The sequence below is a fragment of the Lagopus muta genome, chromosome 17, assembly GCF_023343835.1.
Source record: "Lagopus muta isolate bLagMut1 chromosome 17, bLagMut1 primary, whole genome shotgun sequence".
NCBI lineage: Eukaryota > Metazoa > Chordata > Aves > Galliformes > Phasianidae > Lagopus > Lagopus muta.
In genome coordinates this window covers 8,171,624-8,194,786 of record NC_064449.1, presented here as the reverse complement: position 1 = coordinate 8,194,786, position 23,163 = coordinate 8,171,624, and the positions used below count along the sequence as shown (strand labels likewise).

Sequence of the window (23,163 nt, the reverse complement as noted above, 5' to 3'; positions counted from 1 at the left end):
GCTGTAGAACTCCCCAGGAAGGGCAGACAGGAGCAGTTTTCTCTATGGGGGAGTGCAGGTATCAGAGCAGAGATCCCAGCGAATGCTGTACACGCACGGTCACCTCCCCAAACACAACCGCAACTCCTCGCCGTGCTCACGTCCCGGCTAGGTTTCGCTACCCAGAAGCAGCAGGTAACGCTGCCCAACTCGCACTGCTGCGCTTTTATTGCTCCGATAGCTCGGGAAGGACCCACGTGAAACCGCTCCGATGGAGCCGCACCGCCCCGGCTGCCCGCGCCCCGCCCCAAGGACGGCGGCGGACCTCGCGGCGCGGCCTGAAGGCGGCGCTATAACCGCGGCGCAGCGTGCAGCGCGGGCGGCCATGGCGGCGGGTCGGCTGCCGGCGGTGCTGCTGCTCCTCGCCCTGCTGCTGGGCGGCACGGCGGGGCCCGGCGCTCGGGCGGCGCGGAGCCGTGGCGCCGAGAAGCAGAACAGCTTCCGCCGAGCCGCCAGCGGCCTCTACCAGGGCGTCAGCGGCCTGTTCGGGGAGGACAACGTGCGGGCCCTGCAGAAGGTGAGGCCGCTCTTCCCGCTCATACGCGCGCACCCGCGCTGCCTCCCCTTCCCCGGCTGTCCGAGGGCCGCGCGTCGCACGGCGAGAGGCCGCAAGGAGCGAAGCCCGGTGCTGGGCTCGGCCGAGCGGCGGGAGCCGGGCTTTGGGGAGGGGAGGCGCGCGGCGAGCCGCAGCGCGACGGTGGCGAGGACACGTCCGGTTAAAGCCGTTCCGGGTGGCGGAGGCCGGCGGCTGTTCGCAGGAGCCCTCCGGCCGGGATGCGGAGCGTGCTGCGCTCTGTGGGTGCGCTGGGGAAGGAAGCGGTGCTGAGTCCTGGCGTGCCCCGGCGCATCTCGGTTCCTCAATGAAAACGCGATTCTCTGGCATGCTCTACCGTATCCGTCGTGTTTTCTTTAAGCCTCTGAACGATGCACAGCGAACAAAGTGCGTTTTTAAAGTCTGTTAACCTGCAAGTTTGCGTGCTAAAACATCTTAATAAGAGCAACTGTGCCGACTAAGTTTGTGATTACAGAATCACAGAATGGCCGGGGTTGGAAGGGACCTCAAGGATCACAAGTCTCCAACTCCCTGCCACAGGAAGGGCCACCAACCTCCCCATTTAATATCAGCCCAGGCTGCCCAGGGCTTCATCCAACTTGGCCTTGAACACCTCCAGGGATGGATGGGCATCCACAGCCTCCCTGGGCAGCTGTTCCAGCACCTCACCACCTTCATAGGAAAGAACTTCCCCTGACATCCAACCTAAGTCTCCCCTCCCTCAACTTAAAACCATTTCCCCTTGTCCTGCTGTTATCTACCCTTTCAAAGAGTTGACTCCCCTCCTGTTTGTAGGCTCCCTTTAGATACTGAAAGGCTGCAATGAGGTCACCCCACAGCCTTCTTTGCTCCAGGCTGAACAAGCCCAGCTCCCTCAGCCTGTCTTTGTAGATAAGGTGATGCAGCCCTCTGATCATCTTTGGGGCCCTGCCCAGGGCAAAGGCTGGGACTGGGTGCTTTTAAGGTCCCTTCCAACACAAGTCCTTCCATGGTTCTCTGGTTCAATTTTTTTCCTTGGGGTCTTCCAAATATTCTGCAGTTTCTGCTGCATGACTTACAGTTCTGCTCATGACTAGTAAGTTGCAATAATTGAGGGGTTTTATTATTCTTTCTTAATTTTCAATTTTATTTCTCAGTTTTTCTCAAGGTTGACAGAGAGGTTTGTGAATGGGGTGGATGTATTAATGGACACGTTCTGGAGAATATGGACTGATTTGTTAGATGTTCTTGGAATTGATGGTAAGTGTGATGATGCCATTTAACCCCTGAGCTGTATCAATCCGTGTCATTGCACACAAACATAGGCTGAGTGGGAAACTAACTGTGTTGTATCATGCTACATAGAACATTCACCAGTGGTATCTCTGCCTACTTCACGTGATTTTGACTGTGCTATCGTGGCCTCCAAACCAGAAGCTTAAACCCAACTGTTGTGTTTTGGTGTGAGTGCTTATAGGATGTCTGTAATAGGGTGACGGGTCACAGTCAGCTCTTTGGTGTCATCATTGAATGGATGCAAATAGTCTGCAACAGTGCATGGAAATGAAGGAGAGGCGCAGAATCTTCTTTAAGAGCATTAATTAAATTGCATCATTAGAGCTGGGCCAGTGATCAGAGAAAGATCCATCCAGAAATGGGTAACTGAAGCTGTGCTCATGTTTCTGCCGTTCTCTCTTGTATGTGTGCTTGTTAACACGCTGTACATTTCCCTTTGTTTTTCAGCCTCCAACTTGACTCACTATTTCAGCCCAGCAGCAATTGCCAACAACCCGACCCGGGCTATTCTGCTCATCGGTGCCATCTTACTCGCCTATTGGTTTTTATCTCTCTTCCTCGGATTCTTCTTCTATCTCCTGCACATGATCTTCGGCCGTTTTTTCTGGATAGCGAGGGTTGCCCTCTTCACCCTCTCGTGCATTTACATCCTGCAGAAGTACGAAGGTGACCCGGAACACGCGGTGCTGCCTCTCTGCTTCGTGGTGGCTGTCTACTTCATGACGGGGCCGGTGGGATTTTACTGGAGGAGAAACAGCAGCAGCAGCCTGGAGGAGAAGATGGACCACCTCGACAGCCAGATCAGACTGCTGAACATACGTCTGTCCAGGGTGATTGAGAACCTGGACAGAGGCGGTGACCAATGACCCCACCCCCATAGACCACCGTACACCAGCTCTAGAAAGTTCCTAAGCACTGTCTCATTTGAAGTTACAAAGCAACAAAACATCACATGGTAAAAAGTGTGCAGAGTTATAACTTTTCATCATGTGTAAGACTAATTGATCTAGATTACACACTCAGCCATTGTACTTGTAGGAAAGAGAATTAAGCCGTATATTCAGAGTTTTATCCAGTACTAGAATTTTATCAGTAGAGAAACGCTTACTTTTACAAGCATTTAAAAACATCTTTTGTAAATTTTTTATAAAAGCAAATCGAGTAGTCTTTAAAATACTGAAATTCAGCTAAACATATGCAAATTTGACACACAAAGTTAAAATCTAAAGCTACCGAACACTTCTGTTGAGAGGTAACTGCTGTGGGTCCACCCTTTGCTGTTGTTGTTTGTTTGTGCAAAGTCTCAAATGGTTTTCTCTTACTGTTGGCTTATTTCATTGCCTTGAAGTTGTCTTTCATAGAATATAAAGTAATTTTCTGGTATCCAGGCCATAAAATTCACGCCCTAGATTTTAATAGGAGGCAGGGAATAAGGGAGAAGGATGATTTATTAAGTTTCAGGTCCTTAAACGCCAGTCCCACATAAGGAATTGAGAAGTGCACGTGTGGCTTTATTTCATTGCTTTTCCTATCAGGAACTTAGATTTTGACATCCGAAAGGAAATCCGATTTAATTGGTTGACACAAGAGGAAAAGATGTGGCGTGGCAATCTGTAATTCCTATCTGACCTTCATAGTGAAGTGTATTTCAAGCATCAGTGCGTAGGATGGAATAATGCAGTTTTTAATCTTGGGACCCATTTACACAAAAGAAGTCAGCAGTTAAACCACTTGCAAATGCATCGTTGCTGAAAGCTTTCTCAGGACCAATAAGTGGCAATAAATTACCTGCAGGAAGATCTGGATTTCTTTTCTAATTTCGTTTTGTAGGCGCTTTTATCCTGAAGTCTGTGTCCTCAATATATTGGGCTTTGGGGAAGCGAGTCTCCTCATGGAAAGGTGTGCTAAACAAAGCCACGTAGGAGCTTGGAGCAGCTGTATTTTGAAGGATTTATGTGTTTGTAACCTTGTGATTAAGTAGCTTGGTAGGTGAGCACTGGTTTTGTACAGTTTGAAATGTGCTGAAACAAAGGTGACCTCAGGGAGGGAAGTCAGTCAGAGGTTTGTAACCGATGGCGCTGAGTGCTGAGCACAGTGACAGTGCCAGCAGAGGTAAAAATGGGCCACAGCTGAGGAACAACGCCTTGCCTAATTTCTGAATGATAGGTTAAGAGAACCCGCAACAAGAACTGGGTCTGCAGCAGGGACTGGCCTGAAAGCAATGGGAGCAAATCCACGTGGCTGCTGAGCGGGGCCGCGGCTGCCCAGGCAGGGCCTCAGTGTGCTGCTTTACTGAATGTATCGTGGGCTGAATTGGTTTTTTCCTTTATGCTGAAGTTTAATGCTCTTCTGAAAAAGCGTTTTACTTGCCTAACCTCTTCTGGTCTGTCTGTGGCATTTACGTGAATGGCTCTTTTATAATCCATTCTTATGGCCTTCGTGTCAACCTGCAGTCGCTGAAGTTCGACGTGGTTGAAGTTGATATGCAGTTGGCACTGCTGTAACGCAATTTAATTTTTTTATTGCATCTGCAGTTTCCTCTGAGTCTCATTTTTCAAGAAATACATGGTTAGAGTTGCAAAGAAGCCGCTTTTTTGCAACTTAAAATCCTTCCCATAAACAGATAAGCTCTATGGAGACAAATAATCTGCCTTGCGAAGCTGAGCATTGGAATGACGGTGTATTCATTTGTTACAGCTCATTTTCTGTAGTATTGCAGAGTCTTCCCTGTAAGCTCTGGTTTTGCTGCTGTTGTGCACAGAGGACTGAGCTAAGCACCACCGTGGACATTAGGAATTGGTTAGCAAAGGTGGTCACGTCTCTTAGTTTTGCTAAATCTGAGGCCTGAGGACCAAAGTCTGCAAACCTTACTCCATTGCCTTCAGTAGGACTATGTGCATGAGTCAGATTTGCATAGATTGTATTTTACGTAATCCATATTTAATGTTGAAGTTAAAAATGCTGAATCGTTTATATATTAAGAGCTGTCTATTATAAAGATTTCTTTACAAATACTATATGAAACTTGATTATAGTTTCTCCCTGTGTCTCTAATCGTTTATTTTAGTTTTGTAAAAATCAGCCCTCCTGTATTAATTCTCTTAGTTTTGATCGCCCTGCTGCTTGGAAAAAGTATTTTTGTATTTACTTGCATCCCATGTATAGCAAAATGTTATGTGAAGAGCAGTATATATAAAATTGGATATTTTTAATCAGTATTTTTCCCAGCACTCAGTTTTCACGTTAGTCAAATTCAGAAGTAATCATTTTTTTTAAAGCACAATCTAGTCTTCAATATATCTACTTTAAAAATGCTCTGTATTTTTAAACATGCACTGTAGTGAAAATGCTTTTGAGATATGAATGTGGTATTTAACCTCTTTCAACTTACTTTTGTAAATACCTTTTACAGATACTTTCCATTCCAAGTCATGTAGTTGACCCACCAAGTGTTGGCTCTGATTCGTAGACCTCGTTAAGTGACTGGTTGCACTGCTTTGCTATTGCCATGAGTGTGAGCATCTCGGTTAGGTGTGCAGGTACGGGCTGTGGGCACAGCAGAGCCCTGCACGCCTGCCTGTGTTGGTGGCACAAGGAGAGCCCCGATCCCACAGCTGCCAGCCTGGCTGTAACACAGCACACAGCACCGGCTGTGGGCTCCACAGCGCCTGGTACCAAATTCCAAGGCTGGTCTTCAGCGTTCTGAGCTCCGTGCTTCGAGGCCTGATGTTTGAAACTACCGTTGTGTTCTCAGTGCATTGGCATTTTTGTTCAAATGACGCTTGTAGGGGTTTCCTTGCAGGTAGGCACCTCACCTGTAGATAACCGACCCGTCGCGCGCAGACTGTAACGCTTCTCCAAGTGCTGTTGGGTGTCGGAGTGCCTTGTGTGCCCTGCTGTGGCTCAGTGCTGTGTTAGTGCGTCCTCCAACTCGTGGCTCGCTTTTAAGATGTGTTGCGTAGTGAATGTGGAACATAGACCAGTGTGTAACCGTAGCTCTTGGTGGTGTAGAAGTTTAGGTGTGATTTGCTCACGTACCGATCTGTATTTGGCAGCTAATGACGTGAATGACCACGAGTTCTCTTTGTCTGGGCTGGAAAACAAAAGGTTTTGTTGTATCCGCATGTATTTTAAACTTTTGGATAATTCCACCCAACTGTGATGACAGCACATTAAAAGTTGATCTTTTCTTTTTAACTGGACTGGTGTTTGCTGCGGTGGGCCGGGGGGCGGGATGGCTGTCTTGGTGACCCACGGCCCCCAGCCCTGACGGTGCCGAACGGCGCGCCAAGCGCTGCGGCCCCGCCCCCACCCCCTGGGCCCCGCCCCCTAACTAACAAGCCACGCCCCTTTTCTGTGCTGCGCCTGCGCGTACGCGTCGCCCTTCCTCGCGAGACCGCGGTGCCCGGAAGTGGGGCTGCCTGGCGCTGCACGTGGGCCGGGTCGGTTCCGATATGGGCCGCGCGCGGCGGCGGCACAACTGGAGGGCGCGGGCGGGATGCGGGACCGAGCAGCTCCCTGCGGCTGGGGCCGAACCGGCGGAGCTGCAGCTGGAGCTGGGAGGTGCGCGGGTCGCAGTGCAGCTTGGGGTGGCTGCGGTGTCACCGCGCTGCTGTTGGGCCGTTACGTGGTCTGGAAAGGTCGTGTTGGATGGGTGGTAATGGCTCTGCATCACTTAGACTGTTCTTTACTAAGGCAATCCAGTTATTAAACTACCTCTGTGCTTAACGCTTGCATTATCAAAGCCATTGTTTGTGGGTTTTTAAATCACTTTTCTCATGCAATTATTATCAAAGCATTACTAATGCAGACTTCTCTACTAGAAGTCGCTTGTCTCTGGTAGAGACTGTGATGTCACATGTGGCCCTGAGCTGCTCTACATCCTTTGGCTGTAAGGTTGCAAAAAACGGAGGAAAGGTGCTGTTAGTGCTGTGCCATAAGCCTAGGGGATGAGCTGAGCAGCCACAGCAAGCATTGCAGCATTCCGCCCCCCATGCCATGGGGTTTTTGTTCCTACTGACAAGAGGGATTGGTTCTGACTGGCAGGGAGGGTTGTGTTTGCCTGGAGTGGCTGTATCCAGTACAATGTGTGATTTGGCCACTGAGCAGTATGCTGACACCGGCCCTCTGGGTTCTGCTGAGTAACACATGGATGCTTGCAGATGGGGCACCACTGAAGGGAATTGATGGGAGCAATGCCCTGGTCCTGCCAGCAAAGAAAGAGAAGAAAAAGAAAGCACCGAGTGTCGTGCAACAGCAGAAGAAACCTCTCAGCAGGAAACAGAAGAAAAACTTGCAAAGAGTTTTAGAACAGAAGGAAAAGAAAAAACAGGTACAGTGCTGCTTGTGAGTAATTCTGGCATTGGTTCCCCCTCTTCAAATGGTAGTTAACTTGGGAGCCAATCTTTAAATGAAATTACTTCCCGCTGACTATCAGTACTGACTGCAGTTGGTTTTCCCACGCAGCGCGCTGAGCTGCTGAGCAAGCTGAGCGAGGTGCAGGCTTCCCAGGCAGAAATGAAGCTTCTGTACACCACTTCTAAGCTTGGCATCGGGGGACGCATGTATCAGCCCAAAAGGTAAAGCAGTGCAGGGAGAAAACCTTTCTGACTTACTGCTGTGGTTGTGGCAACCTTTGCATCTTTCTTTTCTCGCTCTGCCTGGGGAACCTGTCTTAGTGCTGCATGATGCCCACTGTGCAGGAGTTCTTTCTCCGGGTTTGGGCTCACCCAGTGACTCAGTGGTACAACTGTTTGCTGTACAAGATGTGTGAATTCCGCAGTTCTTGAACGCCTTTAGGGCCAGTGATCCCATCACCTCTCTGGGCAGCCTGTTTTTTTCCTAGTGTCAGTATGAATCTCCCCTGGTGCTACTTAAGGCCATCACCTCTCATCCTGTCGCTGTAGTTCACGTGGTGGTGTGTTGTTTTAGGGTATTGCAGGAGCCAGGCAGTGCTGTACCTGAGAAGATCAGGAGCATCAGCGGTGCAAATAAGAGAAGACACAGCTCAGATTCAGAATCAGAGCCTGAGGATGGATCCGATTGCTCTGAGGAGAAGAAAGAAGAGAAACAAGAAATTGAAAAGCCTTCAGCCAGTAATGTGAATTGTGCTGGGAAGCCAGAGGAAGACACGAAGAAGCCCATGGTGAGCCAGCAGGCTGCCCCTGCTGTGTCCAGCAAACCGTCGTGCAAGCCTGCGGTTTTTGTTCCAGTGGACAGATCTCCTGAGATTCAGGTGAGGCTGAGCAGTTACCTACGGGCTTAGGAATGAATCTTGCAGTTCACTGCAGACACTACCATTCTATTCCATTTGATGTGAGTAGGCTGTTCTCCAGAACTGGGAAGAGTTCTGTGTGCCTTTGAACGGATGCAGCAGGGTTATGGAAGGACTCTGTTGGAAATGCGGTATTGATAGGCTCAGGAGATTCTGTAGTTTCACAAATTAAAGTGCAGAAACTTGTGGCTGCTTTCTGAGAAGCTGTTTGGGTGAGTCTAGTTCTAGGCATGGCAGTGGTTCTAGGCATTCACTGGTTTGAAGCTTTTTGAGCCTCAAACCTTGCAGAATTCCTGTTTGGGGATTTTGTCATCTGAGTTAGGAAACACTTTTCAATCCTTGGGAGGACTAAATGATGTGTGTAAACCATGTCTTTTATTTTAGGAAGCAAGACTAAAGCTGCCCATTCTGGCTGAAGAGCAAGTCATCATGGAAGCCATTAATGAGAACCCCATTGTCGTCATATGCGGAGAGACGGGCAGTGGTAAAACCACCCAGGTCCCCCAGTTTCTCTATGAAGCTGGTTATACCAGGTAGGAGTTGTCTTTTGTATGCAGCAAATGTAGCTACAAAAGTTGAGGCTGAGCTCGGTCACTTCTGATTTGTCTCCTGCATTCTGAAATGGCTGAACTGGGAGCTCACTCTTTGATTTGCAGTGGCCACGCTGAAGGAGCTTTTAAAAACCAGAAGGGAGTACAGCTGTGACTTGCAAAACCCTTTGCACATAAGTAATCTTTTGAAACCTTTAAACAACCCCCCCTTGTTGTTCTTTGTCCCTTTAGTTCAGATGGCATCATTGGGATCACGGAGCCCCGGCGTGTGGCTGCAGTGTCCATGTCTCAGCGCGTCGCTAAGGAGATGAATTTGTCACACAGGTGAGAAGGAAACCTGCTGGGACCTTGCTGGGAAGGCTACACTGAGATGCACTGCACATGTGATAGATTGAAACAGAAATGTGTGTGTTGCTGTTCTGCCTCTGGTGAGAATCTGTGGCAGGTTACTTACAGACTGCTGTGGTGGTATCTGTAGAAGCACATGCAGATGCATGGGGTGGAATTGCTGCATATCCCAGGTTCTGGTGTCTGTTGTGTGTGAGGCCCTGGTGGGCTGTTGGGGTGCATCTTTTTGTATGTTGGCATCGAGTCCTCATTTAGTTAGGCTGAAGGCTGCTTCCTGACCTGCACGCTAATTTCCTGCTTCCCTCCATGCCTTGTGTCTCTCCTCTATTCCCTCACAGAGTGGTTTCGTATCAAATACGATATGAAGGAAATGTCACAGATGAGACACAAATCAAGTTCATGACAGACGGTGTGCTGCTGAAAGAAGTGCAGAAGGTGAGGTACTGCCCTTGCTGCTGGGAGAAGAAAGGGATCTTCAGCCTGAGGAGGTGCCAGCCAAGTTGTGTGGGTTTGTTGCCAGCCTTCCAACCAAAATCCCTTTCAGCACTGAGAAGTCTCTCAGCTGGGGTTCTCTTGCTATGTAAAATGAGAGCAGGAGTCTTGGGAACTAGGCTGCTTCGCATGGCCTTGAGAGTTTGGGTCTGTGCTACACTGCCTGCGCAGGACTGCGCCTGAGTGTGGCAACGAGGGGAAATGCCTGCGACTCAGAAGAGGCTTTATGCAGTGCAATCGATTTTTCTTCTCAGGATTTTCTGCTGTTAAAGTACAAAGTGATCATTATCGATGAAGCCCACGAGAGAAGTATGTACACGGATATCCTGATAGGGCTCTTGTCCCGCATCGTGCCTCTTCGGGAGAAGGTGAGAAGCTGTGGGGCAGAAGGCACACGAGGAAGGGGTGCCAGTAGATAGCTTTTCACACAGCATCTGATTGCAGTGCCACCAGGCACAAGTAATTAAAATTTCTGGCTTATTAGAAAACACTTGTGTCCAATGCCAGTAGTTCTTGTGCTGTATAGCCTAAGTGCCACATGCTTGCAGGCAAAGGCTGACAACTGTGTGTCCCTGCAGAAAGGGCTGCCGCTGAAGCTGATCATCATGTCAGCCACCCTCCGCGTGGAGGATTTCACTGACAACACCAGGCTGTTTGCTGTCACACCTCCTGTTCTACAGGTACGGTTCTTCTCGCTGGGATCTGTGCCAGGTGGAGCAGCTGAAAATACAGCGGGGGTTTCCTCTATGAAATAAGAAATGAGATGCTCTAAACTGCCCATTTCGTGCCTAAATCTTTTGGATGTCAGTTTAAAGTATGGGTTTGTTCTGGTTATACTGTTCTGTCATTTGGGACTCAGTGGTTTTCTCTCCACTTCTATCAGAGAATTTGCCCTGGCAGAATTGGATTACTTTGGAAGACTGGAAGTTATGGTTAGGAAGCCTCAATCCAGGAGAGAACTGTTGAGTTTCCCTCTTGGTTTCATGGTGTTCAGCATAGCCAACACAGATCACTTACATGGGTCCTGTGGTTTGTAGGTTACCAAACCAAAAGCTGCTCAGACTTCAGGATATGCATATCTAGTTCTGCCACAAGGGCTGCAGTGACTGTGCTGGCATTACAAACATGGCTTGTTTGCTGTTGGATTCTTCTCTAGGTGGATGCGAGGCAATTCCCTGTCACTGTTCATTTTAACAAGAAAACTCCCCTGGATGACTACAGTGGGGAATGCTTCCGAAAGGTGTGTAAAATCCATCGGATGTTACCCTCAGGTAAGGGCACTGTGGAGCCTCTCAAATTCTTCACACTTAATGTACCTGTAGAATTTTTTGAGCTTTTTTTTGGTAACTTAAGCAGTGGTGCATGGCATTTAGAGTGATCTCATCTCTTGCAGGTGGGATTTTGGTGTTCTTGACAGGCCAGGCAGAAGTTCACTCTCTCTGTAGGAGGCTGAGGAAAGCCTTTCCCTTCCAAAAAACCAGCACTGCAGGTAATGCTACTGAATAAGACCTGGGCTTAAATTAACGGAGTTAAACTTGGAATTGAATTAAATTCCCCTCTCTGAGAAATGAGCTTCCTTTGCACCTAAAATAAGAATTTTTATTTTAAAATTTCTCAAGACAAGGGTTGGGGGTACGGTCTAGGATAGTGGAATTTCCCAGGATGGATTTAGAAAGCGAAATCCTGCCATAGCTCAGCTAGTTGTCTTCTCAAGCTCATGGCACATGCTTGCTGTGTGCTGCTCTTGGTCCTCAGTATGGCTCCTTGTCCGCTCTGCCTTCAGCAGTGCCTTTGGAATCCTGCAGGAGGTGGGAGTGGGGCAGATTATACACTCCTTTTTCTGAGATGAAAGCGTGCACAGCTGATGGTGATTTGATGGCTGTTTTTGTAGGAGATGATGATGACAGAAAAGAATCAGTGGAAGAAATGCGAAAATTTAAGAAATCAAGAAGGCGGAAGAAAGCTGCGGTACTGTGATGGCTGGGATTCCTCCCAGAGACAGAGCAGGGCCCTCCCTGCAGCAGAGCACTACTGCATACTGGTGTTTCTCACCAGGCTGGTTTAGGCTCGCATGAAGCCTTGTGGCCTGCATGCATCCCTGCAGAAATACAGTAGCACTGCTTGCACTCCTAAGTACTGCCTTACAAGCAGCAGAGTGCTAAAATGTGTCCCTGGATACTGTGGGTAGGAGACAGATTTCAGCTAAGTACTGACCTTAAAACGGTAATGGAAGGAGTTGCAGACTTGCTGTCTCCAGGGCTGCCTCTGCTCTGGCTGTTACCCAGAATTGAGTCTGATGTGTCTGTGATGGATGGTAGCATTTGGCTTCTGCCCAGCTCCCACATGCACGGTGCTGGGAGGAGATCTTGATGCTGCAGATGCACTGTCTGCTGGTCTGGGGTCCTGGTAGCTGGAGTGGTGTGAAGAAGTGTTAATTACCCTTTGCTAATCCTCCCTGTGAAGAAACATGGCTCAGCACAGAATGCTGTTTGAAATTGTGACTTGGGCTGTCCCCTGACTCTCACAGTTAAGAAATGCTGAATCTTAGCCTTGAAACACAGACAAAATCTCCCAATCTCTGTTGAATCTCTGTCAACAAGTGCTTGGAATAAATGCTCAGCTTTGCTTTCAGAGCTGTATGAAATGCTGTCAGTGTTCCCACTTACACTTCATCGTCTTCTTCCCCATCTTCCTCAGACACTTCCCCAAATCAATCTGGACAGTTACGCTGTTGTACCGGTGGATGAAGGAGATGAAGACAGAGATGCTGACACTGATGATGATATTGCAGGATCTGATGTTGACCTCGACTTAGGAGATGGAGACTCAGAAGAAGGTTTGGCATTCACCTACAGTTAGCTGTGAAACGTGTGACATAAAATAGCTGTCCCTTGCTAGGCTGGTGTGACAGCACATTGGGTTTGCATAATGGAAGAGTGAAGTTTTTCTGATTGAGATTTATGCCAAGTAATTTGTTGCTGCTTTTTAACAAATTATGTTCCTGGAGACATCACTGGGGATAAGCCTAGAAGCTGACTTACTATGTATTAAAGATTATTGCTTTGTTTCTTCACAGAAGAGAAATCAGATTCATCCCTTCCTCTTTATGTGCTCCCTCTCTACTCTTTGCTAGCACCAGAAAAACAAGCAAAGGTAAAGGATTCACTGTCACAAGAACAAATGACCCTGACTGATAGGTGGCATTGCTGTCTTAAGCCTGTTGTGTTTTGTGAGCTAAAAGGTCCATCTTGAACCACTGCCAGTGGGCAGACTGGAATGGCTCAATGGACAGGATAGGCTGGGTTTGGAGCAGGCATTGCTTGGCCTGTGCTCTCCCTGATGTCCCGGTCCAGTGGGCTGGGAGAGATGAAAAGCAATAGTCTGTAGCATGTCAGAATTACTCACAGCTATGGGATGCATCAAGGGTTTTGTTGGCAATGCATTTCACACGCCCGTCTGTTTGTTGTAGGTGTTCAGGCCTCCTCCTCCTGGCACGAGACTCTGTGTTGTAGCCACCAACGTGGCAGAGACGTCGCTCACCATCCCAGGCATCAAATACGTGGTTGACTGTGGAAAGGTGAAGAAGCGTTTCTATGACAAAATCACCGGGGTTTCGTCCTTCAGAGTCACCTGGATATCTCAAGCATCAGCTAACCAGCGGGCAGGTCGTGCAGGCCGGACTGAACCGGGGCACTGCTACAGGTCAGCGAGCTGCTGGGAAGAGGGCTGTGTAAATGTTACCCTCAACTGCCTTTTAATTTTAAATCCCTTGCCATTTTTTTTGCACGCATTTCATGAGTTAAGATTTCTTGCAAGTTTCCAAGCAGCATTTCTGGTCCACTAGGTTGTATTCTTCAGCTGTCTTCATGGACTTTGAGAAATTTTCTGCACCAGAAATTACAAAGCGACCAGTGGAAGACTTGATCCTGCAAATGAAGGCACTCAATATAGAAAAGGTGAGGTGTCAGACTGGCTCTGTGCTATGGAGCTCCTTAAAGTAGTTGCCCTTTGGAGCCAGAAACGAACAGAAATCCACGTTAGAAATGAGGGTCCTGGGATTTGGTTTCCATTCTGTGAAATGCGGATGCTGTTACGAATTCAGCAGACCTTACCAGATCTGTTCTGGTCATAAGAGCTTTTGCATCATTTCACTGCTGAAAAGTCCCCTGTCAAAATAGGGATTGTGTTTGGAGCTATGTGTGTGCTTTCAGAAAGCACAGTGCTTAGAGTTGGACATTAAGCAGCCTGCTCTAGGCGGTGCCTGCAGTCAGTGCCAGCTGAGGGTCATGCTTGTTTCCACATTTCCTAATGGTTTTGTTCTAAGCATTTCCTCCTATTATATGTCCTTTCCTCTTGCTTCTGGCACACATTCTAAATGTTTTTCTTTGGTCTTTGTAATGGAAGGTGAGGTTTTCACTCCCTTCCAGGGCTTCTTACTGATCCAGACTGCCATGTCGGTCATGTACTGAGAGGCATTTTATTTGCTACCTGTAGGTAATCAACTTTCCATTCCCAACACCACCTCCAACAGAAGCACTTGCAGCAGCTGAGGAGTTACTGATAGCCCTGGGTGCCCTGAAGGAGCCTCCTATGACAGGAAGGTAATGGCTGTGGTCCTCAACATATTTCCTCGTGGGGATAAAGCACCCACAAGGGCAGAAACACTGGTTTTCATGAATGCAGATGTTTCTTCATTGCATGACTTCTCTCCCCACAGGCTGAAGGAGCAGCAGGCAGCAAAGCTGAGCTGCCCTATTAGTCCCCTGGGCAGAGTAATGGCCACTTTTCCTGTTGCCCCCCGCTATGCAAAGATGCTGGCACTAAGCAGGCAGCATGACTGCCTGCCTTACACCATTACCATTGTGTCTGCCATGACTGTTCGGGAGCTTTTCGAAGAGTTTGACAGGTAAGTGAAGGAGCCCAATTCCCAGTTTATATGGAACCATAGCATCATAGGACAGCTTGGTTTGCAAAGGACCTTAAAGCCCATCCAATTCCAATGCCCTGCCATGGGCAGGAAAAGCTCCCACTAGTTCAGGCTGCCTGGGGCTCCATCCAGCCCAGTAGGGATGTTGATGCCTCTCTTGAGCACAATCTGATTCATGCCGTTCTGTGTTTCTTTTAGGCCAGCAGCAAGTGAGGAAGAGACAGTGAAGCTGAAGGGGAAGAAAGGAAGGCTTGTACAGATGCAGAGGATCTGGGCTGGGCAAGGGGAATTGCAGAAGCTTGGAGACCTCATGGTGATGTTAGGTATTGCACACAGAACTTTCCCTATGCTGATAACTTCCATTCTCCTCTCCCCATCACCCTGACCTCAGCTTTATACAAACCCATCCTGCTGTAGGACTGAGTGTAGAGGTGTAATTCCTGGGCTGATCAAGGCAGCGTCGAGGCATCATGGGCTGACAAATGGCCCTGGCTGAGTGGGAACTGCACTATGCTCATGCTGACTGGGACAGCACTGTGCCACAGTTGGTTTAATTAGAACTCGTTTGTGAAGTTGTTTTCTCTGCTTGACTATTCGCTTCCAGGAGCAGTGGGGGCCTGTGAGTACTCTGGGTGTACTCCTAAATTCTGTGAAGAGAACGGGCTCCGCTACAAAGCCATGCTGGAAATCAGGCGATTGAGAGGGCAGCTGACAACAGCAGGTAATTGGATTCTAGGGGGAACTGTCGTCTTTTGGGAGCAAACCAGTCAGCTGAATCTTAACTCACCTTCTCTTTTTCCTTTTCCCCCTGCAGTGAACTCAGTCTGCACTGATGCTGGCCTCTACGTTGACCCGAAGATGAAGCCCCCAACAGAAGCACAAGCGACTTATTTGCGACAGATCGTATTGGCAGGGCTGGGGGACCACCTTGCTCGGAGGGTTCAGGCTGAGGAACTCCTGGACGATAAGTGGAAGAATGCCTACAAGGTAAACAGCTCAGCTGACCTGAGTTCCTCTTCGCTTGTGTCTGTAGGGCAGAGGGGCACTCTACAAAGCCTGGGCTTCTGCCATAGGACTGTGTGTGTTGGCTTTCTCCAGCTTCTTGCCCCTGAAGTTTCCAGTGTTGCAGTTTCCAAGTCCTTGTGCAGGAATTGCTGTAAAAGAGTAAAAGGGCCATTAGTCCATCTCACAGAGTGCTTAATGTCCCCAGAGAAAACAGAACAGAAAAGAAAAGTGTTATTAAATGCCTCCATCGCTTAAGAAGTTATAAACGTGTATCCAAGAGTGAAATTTGATGCAATCAAGAAATGAGGTTGCCAGTAACTGTTCCTACTCTGCTTCAATCCTCTGTGCTTTCTTACAGACCGCTCTTCTGGACGACCCAGTGTTTATCCATCCAAGCTCAGTCCTTTTCAAGCAGCTCCCAGAGTTTGTGGTGTATCAAGAAATTGTTGAGACTGCAAAACTGTACATGAAAGGTGAGACTGTGTGTGATGATCCATTCTGCAGACTTGATTAGGAATGCAGAGTGGAAAACTTCCCTCATAGGACTGCTACTGAGTGGCAGCTCTTGGCAGCAAGGCTTCCTTCAGGTGTGTTTTCCCTTTCTCAGGTGTGTCTGCAGTTGAACCCGAGTGGATTCCTGCTCTGTTGCCACCATACTGCCACTTTGGGAAACCTCTGGAAAATCCTCCTCCATCGTACTGCCCTGAAACAGGCAGAATTCGATGTCACAGGCCAAGTGTCTTTTGTAAGCTTCTTACAATGTCTCTCTCGGTCATTTTGCCTGAGAGCTGCTCTGTAGTCAGTTACTGTAATGTCTCTTAGTGATGCTGTCCACAGTATCAAAGGGTAGAGCTCAGTTTGGACTCTTCAAAGGGCTTGACAGCGATTTGAGCAGATTCACAGGATTTAAAGTGTTTAAATGTTAATGTCTTCCCATTGGCATGGCAGTTTTATATCCATCACTAACTTTTGTTAAAGAGAGAGGCTGCCAGGGTTGGTGGTCCATGTGGGCATTTATATTCATCAGGTGTTGAGGAGACTTTGTGATCTCTTTCCAGATCGAGTTAGCTGGCAGCTCCCTGCTGTCGAGGTTGACTATCCAGAAGGTATCGACCGCTATAAATACTTTGCCAGGTTCCTGCTTGAAGGAAAGGTATGTGTGGTCAGGTTGCAACACTTCTTGGACATTAGCAGTGTTTTAGCCCAGTTTCTGAAGATGAGGCTTGCCAATGGCTGCTGGAATGTGCTAAACTTGGTGAGGTGGGATAGAGCTTGAAAATACAGAATGGCATGAGAATTAGCTGGTGGGTGAAAGAGACCCAAATTTAAGTCCTGTTTTCTCAGAGGAAAAAGGCTGTGGTTCTTGTGTCTCCATTCTGAGAGACGAGTCATCAGGCAGGGCAATCAGGTCAAAGTTGGTACGGAGATCTGCAAGGGAGAGTTGGGGATACAGGATATGGGGCTGAAACCTACAGCAATTCAGGTTCTTTGATGATTGCTTCCACAGAACAATTTACCTTGTTTGTTATGTGCTTTCTGCAACGTATCTCACAGGTCATTGAGAAATTGGGTTCTTACAGCCAGTGTCTGCTCTCCAGTCCTCTCATAATGCTCAAAACGTGGTCCAAGTAAGTTGTGAAAAGCTTTTCTCCACTGAATGCTTTTAACTTTCTCAGAAAAATAATAACAAAAAATTAAACTCTGGGAAGGGTGTATGAGGCAGTGAGCTGAGGATTCCTTGCAGAGAGGTGAAAATTGTAATTTTGGGTGTTTGCTTTTGTTTTTTTTTTTTTTTTTTAATCAAGAAAAACTGTCTTGCAGTATTGTATGGGCTGGGTGGAAGCACACAATGCACTGTTCACACTGACCTCTGTGGGTGGCTCAGTACAAGTGCATGAGGGCTTTCTTGAGCTAAGGAAATGTCTCTATATCCAGAGTCCTTGTGTTTACAGCTGTATTTAGCCCTCACTGATAACGAGCATGAATTCAGAAAGGTGAGCTGAACGCTGTAACTCTGCTAAACTGAGCTGATGGTCATTGCTTCATTGCTTTATGGTGCCGTTTTGTCTTGGACTCACATAGGCTTCAGCCCAGGACAGAATTCCTCCTGCAGGCTCTGGTTGCTGAAAATTGTGATAATCGTGATGCTTTGCTGGCTGCATGGAAGAAAAACCCCAAGTGTAAGTGACTTACTACTTAAATATTAGTCCTATCCGAGGACTTTGTCGTTTCTGAGGTACATGTAAGGTGGACTGTTTCACTTGATATACTCCAAATTTTTATTTTTTGAATAGAATCCATCATGCTGTGAGTTTTGATTCTTGTGAAGGAGCCAAATGGATGTTGATCAGTATTAGGCCATCTCACTGCTGCTCTCTTTCTATTCCAGATCTGCTCGCGGCCTATTGCCAGTGGATCCCTGAGGTTATGCACGAGGACATAGCCAAGCAGTGGCCACCAGTAGCAGTGTGACACCCAGCTCTGTTCTTGGGACGCTCCTTTTCTCCAAAGTGTTTTTGGAGCATTGGTTTCCAGGAAGATCTGATGATCAGAAGGACTGCCTGGCCGCTAGCAGTGCCTTTCTGTGGCTCTTAGCTGGCTCTTGGCTCCAGTTTTCAGCCTGCTATGCTCTCAGAAGCCCCACCAGCTGTTTGGTGGGTGCTTTATATTGTTAATATTTGGATAATTTTATCCACTGTATTTTACCAGTTATGTTTTGCTGAAGTTTCTCTTTGGACTATATTAGTCATAGGGACTACAATAAATATATGTAATTCTTGGTTTGGATGGGAGAAACGTTTTCTACACAGTGCGTCGTAAGGAATGTTAGACCTTCGCAGGCCCTTCCTCACATGGTTCTGCAGGTTCCAAGGATTGAGCCTTCCCCTCATGCTGGGCTGGCTGCAGCCTCATAGTGCTGCCCAGTTGCTGCCTTTCGCCCTATAGAACTGTGTGGGGAAGAACTGAAGTGAGAAAATGTGTGGGTTATGTGAGTTATGTGAGTTACAGCACACTAAGAACTAGAGGTTTTTTGTTTCGTAAGCTTTGGTGTTGTAGAGCCATGGTGCTCAGCACTAACTCCAGCAGCAGGGGTTGTAAATGCACTTTGCAGCCTGTTTGGGAGGGGGAAAAAAAACTAAGCGTGGTGTTGATTTACAAACAGCAAAGGTGAGATATTTATATATAGGGAGTCTTGGTGAGTGAAAGCAAGGTAGCTGGCTTTGCAGAGCGCTTCCTGCCTCTGAATCGAGGAAGGGGTGTGGAAGGTATGAAAGCGGAGCCGAAAAACGAAGACGGAAAAACGTGGAGATGCCGGGGATTGAACCCGGGGCCTCATACATGCAAAGCATGCGCTCTACCACTGAGCTACATCCCCTTGCTGTACGCACACCGCCCGCAGAATGTGGACATCCTTCAACAGCCATCGCGCGCCACCAGCTGAGCCGCAGCCCTGTAGCAGGAGCAGAGCGGGATTAGACTGCGTGCCTGTCCTCGTTAGTATAGTGGTGAGTATCCCCGCCTGTCACGCGGGAGACCGGGGTTCGATTCCCCGACGGGGAGGCAACTAACATTTTGACCGCCGGCGCAGCTTTTTCTTCTGGACGCCCCGGCACAGCGACGGCGCTCAGGGCCGTGGCGGGGGGCGGTTACCGCGGGGTGCCGGGGGCCTATCCGTTTTCCGGGGCTTTAGAGCAAAGCGATGGGAGATATGGGGAGGATCCCAGGCGACAGCCCACCCCGGAGCCGCGCACTGCCCCGAGCGGCCGTCCGCACGTGCTCGCGCCGCATCGAGCTCAGGGACGAGCGGGGCTGGGCGGGGTCGTATTGGCAGCCCGACAGCCGTCGTCTCGCCGCCGAAATAGCTCAGTTGGGAGAGCGTTAGACTGAAGATCTAAAGGTCCCTGGTTCGATCCCGGGTTTCGGCAGGGCTTTCTTTTGTCCCTCGTTTGTTCCCCAGTTCCCCCCGCAGCTGTCGTTTTGCAGCAGAGCAGCTCGCAGTTCCCCCTGCCCAAGTGCTCTGGGCGGCAGCAGCACGCAGCGCCCGCGTGGGGCCGAGCTCTGGACAGGCCTCGGGAAAGGGTGCGCACCGTCCTCGTTAGTATAGTGGTGAGTATCCCCGCCTGTCACGCGGGAGACCGGGGTTCGATTCCCCGACGGGGAGGTGGTGGTTGTTTTTTGTTTCTTCCTGAGGTTTTTCCTCCACTTTTTCTCCCTCGAATTTTTCCGGCTTCCGAAGAGGAAAAAAAAAAAAAACAAAACCACACACAGCCAGCCGCGCGCGCACACAGAACGCTTCTGTGCTCCAGGAGACACCCGAAACCCGCACAGCGCCGCTCCCCGTCTGGCTCCGCGGCGCGCATCGTCCCCTGCTCAGATGAATGGACGAGGGAGCACTGTGGCTGGGGGGGTGAGCAATAGGGGCAGGGGGATGTAGCTCAGCGGTAGAGCGCATGCTTTGCATGTATGAGGCCCCGGGTTCAATCCCCGGCATCTCCAGCGCCGCTTTTCGTTTTAGTGAGTTTTGTCATCGCGTTCACTCAGCAGCAGCTGCCGCGCTACAAGGCTCTGCGGCACGGAACGGCTCATCTGCCCCTCGGTTCTCCTCACCGCTCAAACACCACGTTCTCGTTTTTCTCGTTGCAAAGCACGGCTCTGCGAATGCACGGCGGCCCGCAAGTAGGAAGGCAGGAGGCGCCGAGCCGAGCAGCGCTGGTGCAGCACAGACCTGAGCCCGTGCAGATCTCACACGGCTGAGCCACCGGGTGCCTCATCTCCTCCGTTCCATCAAACTGCACAACTGCTCTGTTCACAGCAACCGTTATTTCTTATTTATGTTTGTGGCAGATCTCTCCTCAGCTGGCAGAGCCACGTCCCAGGACCACATTCTCACTTGACACAAACCTTACCACACGGCGCTCCGCACCGGACGGATGCCGGCCGCGCTCTGTGCCCCCCCGCATTGCGCGCCGAGCGCCAATCCCCTCCCAGCCCTCAGAGCCGCATCACCGCGCCGCGACAGCCGCTGCTCCCTCCGCGCCCCGCCCCGCGCTCTCTGCCGCCCGCGCCGCACAGCGGTGGCAACGGCCGCGGGAAAGTAGTGCGTGGCGGAGTGATCTGAGCGGCGCGGGGCTGGAGGGAACGTGTGGCGTAGTTGGAGACTTAGGCGGGCCGCGGTGTGCCGTGGGTTTGGCCTGCGAGCGCCGTTGTGAGCGTACCGCTGGGATCAGCCGCGGTTCGGCGGGGAGGAGAGGTGGCGGGACGCGTGTGAGGAGCGGAAGGGCCGAGCGTGTGCTGCTTGCTTGGACCGGAGAGCGCTGGGGGGGGGGAAACTGCGGCGGGCCAAGATGGCGGGCAGAGCCGGCAGCGTGTGGACGGGGTGTGGGCCGGCTGTTCGTTTTCCGCTCGCGGGCGCAGCGCGATCCGGAGACGGGATAGGAACAGGGAGCCACCGGGAAAATGGCGGCCGCGCAGGCGCAGCAGCGGCCCCAAGGATGGAGGAAGTGGGCGCGCGCCCTGAGTGGGAAGGGGAGGAGACGCGTGGCCCCGCCCCTCGGGGTGTGGGCGGGTCCTCCTGTGACGTCACAGAGCGGCATGGGCGCTGCTTACGTCATCATCTCGTGTGCTGACCTCCCTTCCAGACCAACATGCACATCTTCGTGAATACCCTGACTGGCAAAACCATCACCTTGGAGGTGGAACCCAGTGACACCTTCGAAATTGTCAAGGCCAAGATCCAGGACAAGGAGGGCATTCCCCCTGAACAGCAGAGGCTGATCTTTGCTGGCAAGCAGCTGGAAGACGGGCGCACTCTGTCTGACTACAACATCCAGAAGGAGTCCACTCTCCATCTTGTCCTGCGCGTAAGAGGAGGCATGCAGATCTTTGTGAAGACCTTGACAGGTAAGGCCATCACTCTGGAGGTTGAGCCCAGTGACACCATTGAGAATGTCAAGGCCAAGATCCAGGACAAGGAGGGCATTCCCCCTGATCAGCAGAGGCTGATCTTCGCTGGCAAGCAGCTGGAAGACGGGCGCACTCTGTCTGACTACAACATCCAGGAGTCCACCCTGCACCTGGTGCTGCGCCTGAGGGGAGGGATGCAGATCTTTGTGAATACCGTGACTGGCAAGATGATCACCTTGGAGGTGGAACCCAGTGACACCTTCGAGATTGTCAAGGCCAAGATCCGGGACAAGGAGGGCATTCCCCCTGAACAGCAGAGGCTGATCTTTGCTGGCAAGAATCTGGAGGACGGGCGCACTGTGTCTGACTACAGCATCCAGATGGAGTCCACTCTCCATCTTGTCGTGCGCCTGAAAGGAGGCATGCAGATCTTTGTGAAGACCTTGACAGGTAAGACCATCACTCTGGAGGTTGAGCCCAGTGACACCATTGAGAATGTCAAGGCCAAGATCCAGGACAAGGAGGGCATTCCCCCCGATCAGCAGAGGCTGATCTTCGCTGGCAAGCAGCTGGAAGACGGGCGCACTCTGTCTGACTACAACATCCAGAAGGAGTCCACCCTGCACCTGGTGCTGCGCCTGAGGGGTGGTAACTGAAGTAGAGATTCCTTGCTTCCAAGAAAAAGTTCCTCTGCGCATGTTCATTCCAATAAAATTCTTGCATCCACAAAGATTGCTGTCTCTTAAATCTTTCAAGCAGCTATTTTAGTTACTTAATTGCAATCTAATAAATTCTGGTTACTTAATTTCCAGATAATAAAGGTGTTATAAAACTGCCTTATGCAAGGCCTGCACGTGCCTGGCCAGTGACGCAAGTGGTGCTGTGGTTGTGTAAGTGTTCCCGTAACTCCCTGCGGGCTACTGAGCTCAGTGCTGGTCACAGTGCTCTTCAGCTACTACCATGTAATGTAACACAGAATTGCAAATCCTTTTGGAGTTGGAAGGTTCAGTAATACTGCTTTGCCCCGTGGAAGGCTGAATACTGCATCAATGTAGTAAAAACCGTTGTAAAGATACTAAGTTCCTTCAAAAGCCAGTGAGCTTCCCTGCTGGCTTTGGCGATCTGTTTGCTGGGTGATGGACAATTGTGAGATGTCAGTAGTGAGTCTGCAGCCTTTGTTGCAGGCGCTTGGTTCTGACAGTGGGCTGCGCAGCTTTAGTCTATAAAGCAAACTTTGCAACTTCAGTAGTGGCTTATAGAACACCTCTGGGAATGCTTTCATCCCAGCTGTGTGCTGTGTAGGAACGGCGCTGTGTTGGTGAGCTGAAGTGCTACAGAGTAGTTCTGGGTGCTAACAACAATGGCAAGGGATGTCTGCTCACCTCCTTGCAGTTGGGTGTCTGAGGTCAAACGCTCGCATAGGGAAAGTGGAGAACAGGCTGAAGAGTTCAGTAATGAACGTGCAGCTGTATCCCGGCAGTACTGCGCTGCCTGGCTGCGTAAGGGTGTGCTTGGAGTTGGAGTGAGGGTTTCAGCTGCGGGGCTCCAAGTGTCAGCTCCATCCAGAGCAGAAGGGTGGGATCCCCGGGAAGAAAACGAAGCACTTCCTAGGTGATGCTGCTTGTGGATTATACGTGAGTGAGAACGGTGCGAAGGGAGGTGTTGGCGCGTCGTGGTTTGCGGGGAACAAGCCGGGATAATGAAGAAGGGCTCGTTTGGAGGCAGCCTTTGAACACCCCTGCACAGCGCCGGCAGCCGTGAGCGGACCCGCGGTAACGCCGGAACGGCCCGGCCG

General features: G+C 50.0%; 3 protein-coding genes and 5 non-coding genes across 8 annotated transcripts; 7 read left to right on the top strand and 1 right to left on the bottom strand.

Annotated features, from left to right (window-relative positions):
* Positions 1–337: 337 nt before the first annotated feature.
* Positions 338–6,064, top strand: LOC125701774 (BRI3 binding protein). The gene is made up of 3 exons (XM_048964258.1): positions 338–556; positions 1,729–1,831; positions 2,315–6,064. The coding sequence occupies exons 1-3, from the start codon at positions 365–367 to the stop codon at positions 2,731–2,733; spliced, it is 714 nt and encodes a 237-aa protein (XP_048820215.1). The 5' UTR covers positions 338–364; the 3' UTR covers positions 2,734–6,064.
* Positions 6,065–6,262: 198 nt separating this feature from the next.
* Positions 6,263–18,251, top strand: DHX37 (DEAH-box helicase 37). The gene is made up of 27 exons (XM_048964349.1): positions 6,263–6,430; positions 7,030–7,199; positions 7,334–7,446; positions 7,799–8,102; positions 8,526–8,674; positions 8,924–9,016; positions 9,379–9,475; positions 9,787–9,900; positions 10,111–10,212; positions 10,689–10,803; positions 10,926–11,021; positions 11,424–11,500; positions 12,230–12,368; positions 12,609–12,685; positions 13,002–13,234; positions 13,377–13,488; positions 14,027–14,133; positions 14,250–14,438; positions 14,658–14,782; positions 15,064–15,180; positions 15,274–15,446; positions 15,823–15,937; positions 16,072–16,209; positions 16,523–16,617; positions 17,019–17,092; positions 17,547–17,644; positions 17,854–18,251. The coding sequence occupies exons 1-27, from the start codon at positions 6,322–6,324 to the stop codon at positions 17,934–17,936; spliced, it is 3,414 nt and encodes a 1,137-aa protein (XP_048820306.1). The 5' UTR covers positions 6,263–6,321; the 3' UTR covers positions 17,937–18,251.
* Positions 18,252–18,768: 517 nt separating this feature from the next.
* On the bottom strand, positions 18,769–18,840 carry TRNAA-UGC (transfer RNA alanine (anticodon UGC)). Its single transcript has one exon. It is a non-coding gene; the product is annotated as a tRNA-Ala (tRNA).
* A 113-nt stretch (positions 18,841–18,953) lies between these two features.
* TRNAD-GUC (transfer RNA aspartic acid (anticodon GUC)) lies at positions 18,954–19,025 on the top strand. Its single transcript has one exon. It is a non-coding gene; the product is annotated as a tRNA-Asp (tRNA).
* Positions 19,026–19,317: 292 nt separating this feature from the next.
* On the top strand, positions 19,318–19,390 carry TRNAF-GAA (transfer RNA phenylalanine (anticodon GAA)). The gene has a single exon. It is a non-coding gene; the product is annotated as a tRNA-Phe (tRNA).
* Positions 19,391–19,554: 164 nt separating this feature from the next.
* On the top strand, positions 19,555–19,626 carry TRNAD-GUC (transfer RNA aspartic acid (anticodon GUC)). The gene has a single exon. It is a non-coding gene; the product is annotated as a tRNA-Asp (tRNA).
* Positions 19,627–19,889: 263 nt separating this feature from the next.
* TRNAA-UGC (transfer RNA alanine (anticodon UGC)) lies at positions 19,890–19,961 on the top strand. The gene has a single exon. It is a non-coding gene; the product is annotated as a tRNA-Ala (tRNA).
* Positions 19,962–20,542: 581 nt separating this feature from the next.
* UBC (ubiquitin C) lies at positions 20,543–22,136 on the top strand. The gene has a single exon (XM_048964020.1). It carries the CDS (start codon positions 21,110–21,112, stop codon positions 22,022–22,024), a length of 915 nt encoding a protein of 304 aa, XP_048819977.1. The 5' UTR covers positions 20,543–21,109; the 3' UTR covers positions 22,025–22,136.
* Positions 22,137–23,163: the final 1,027 nt, after the last annotated feature.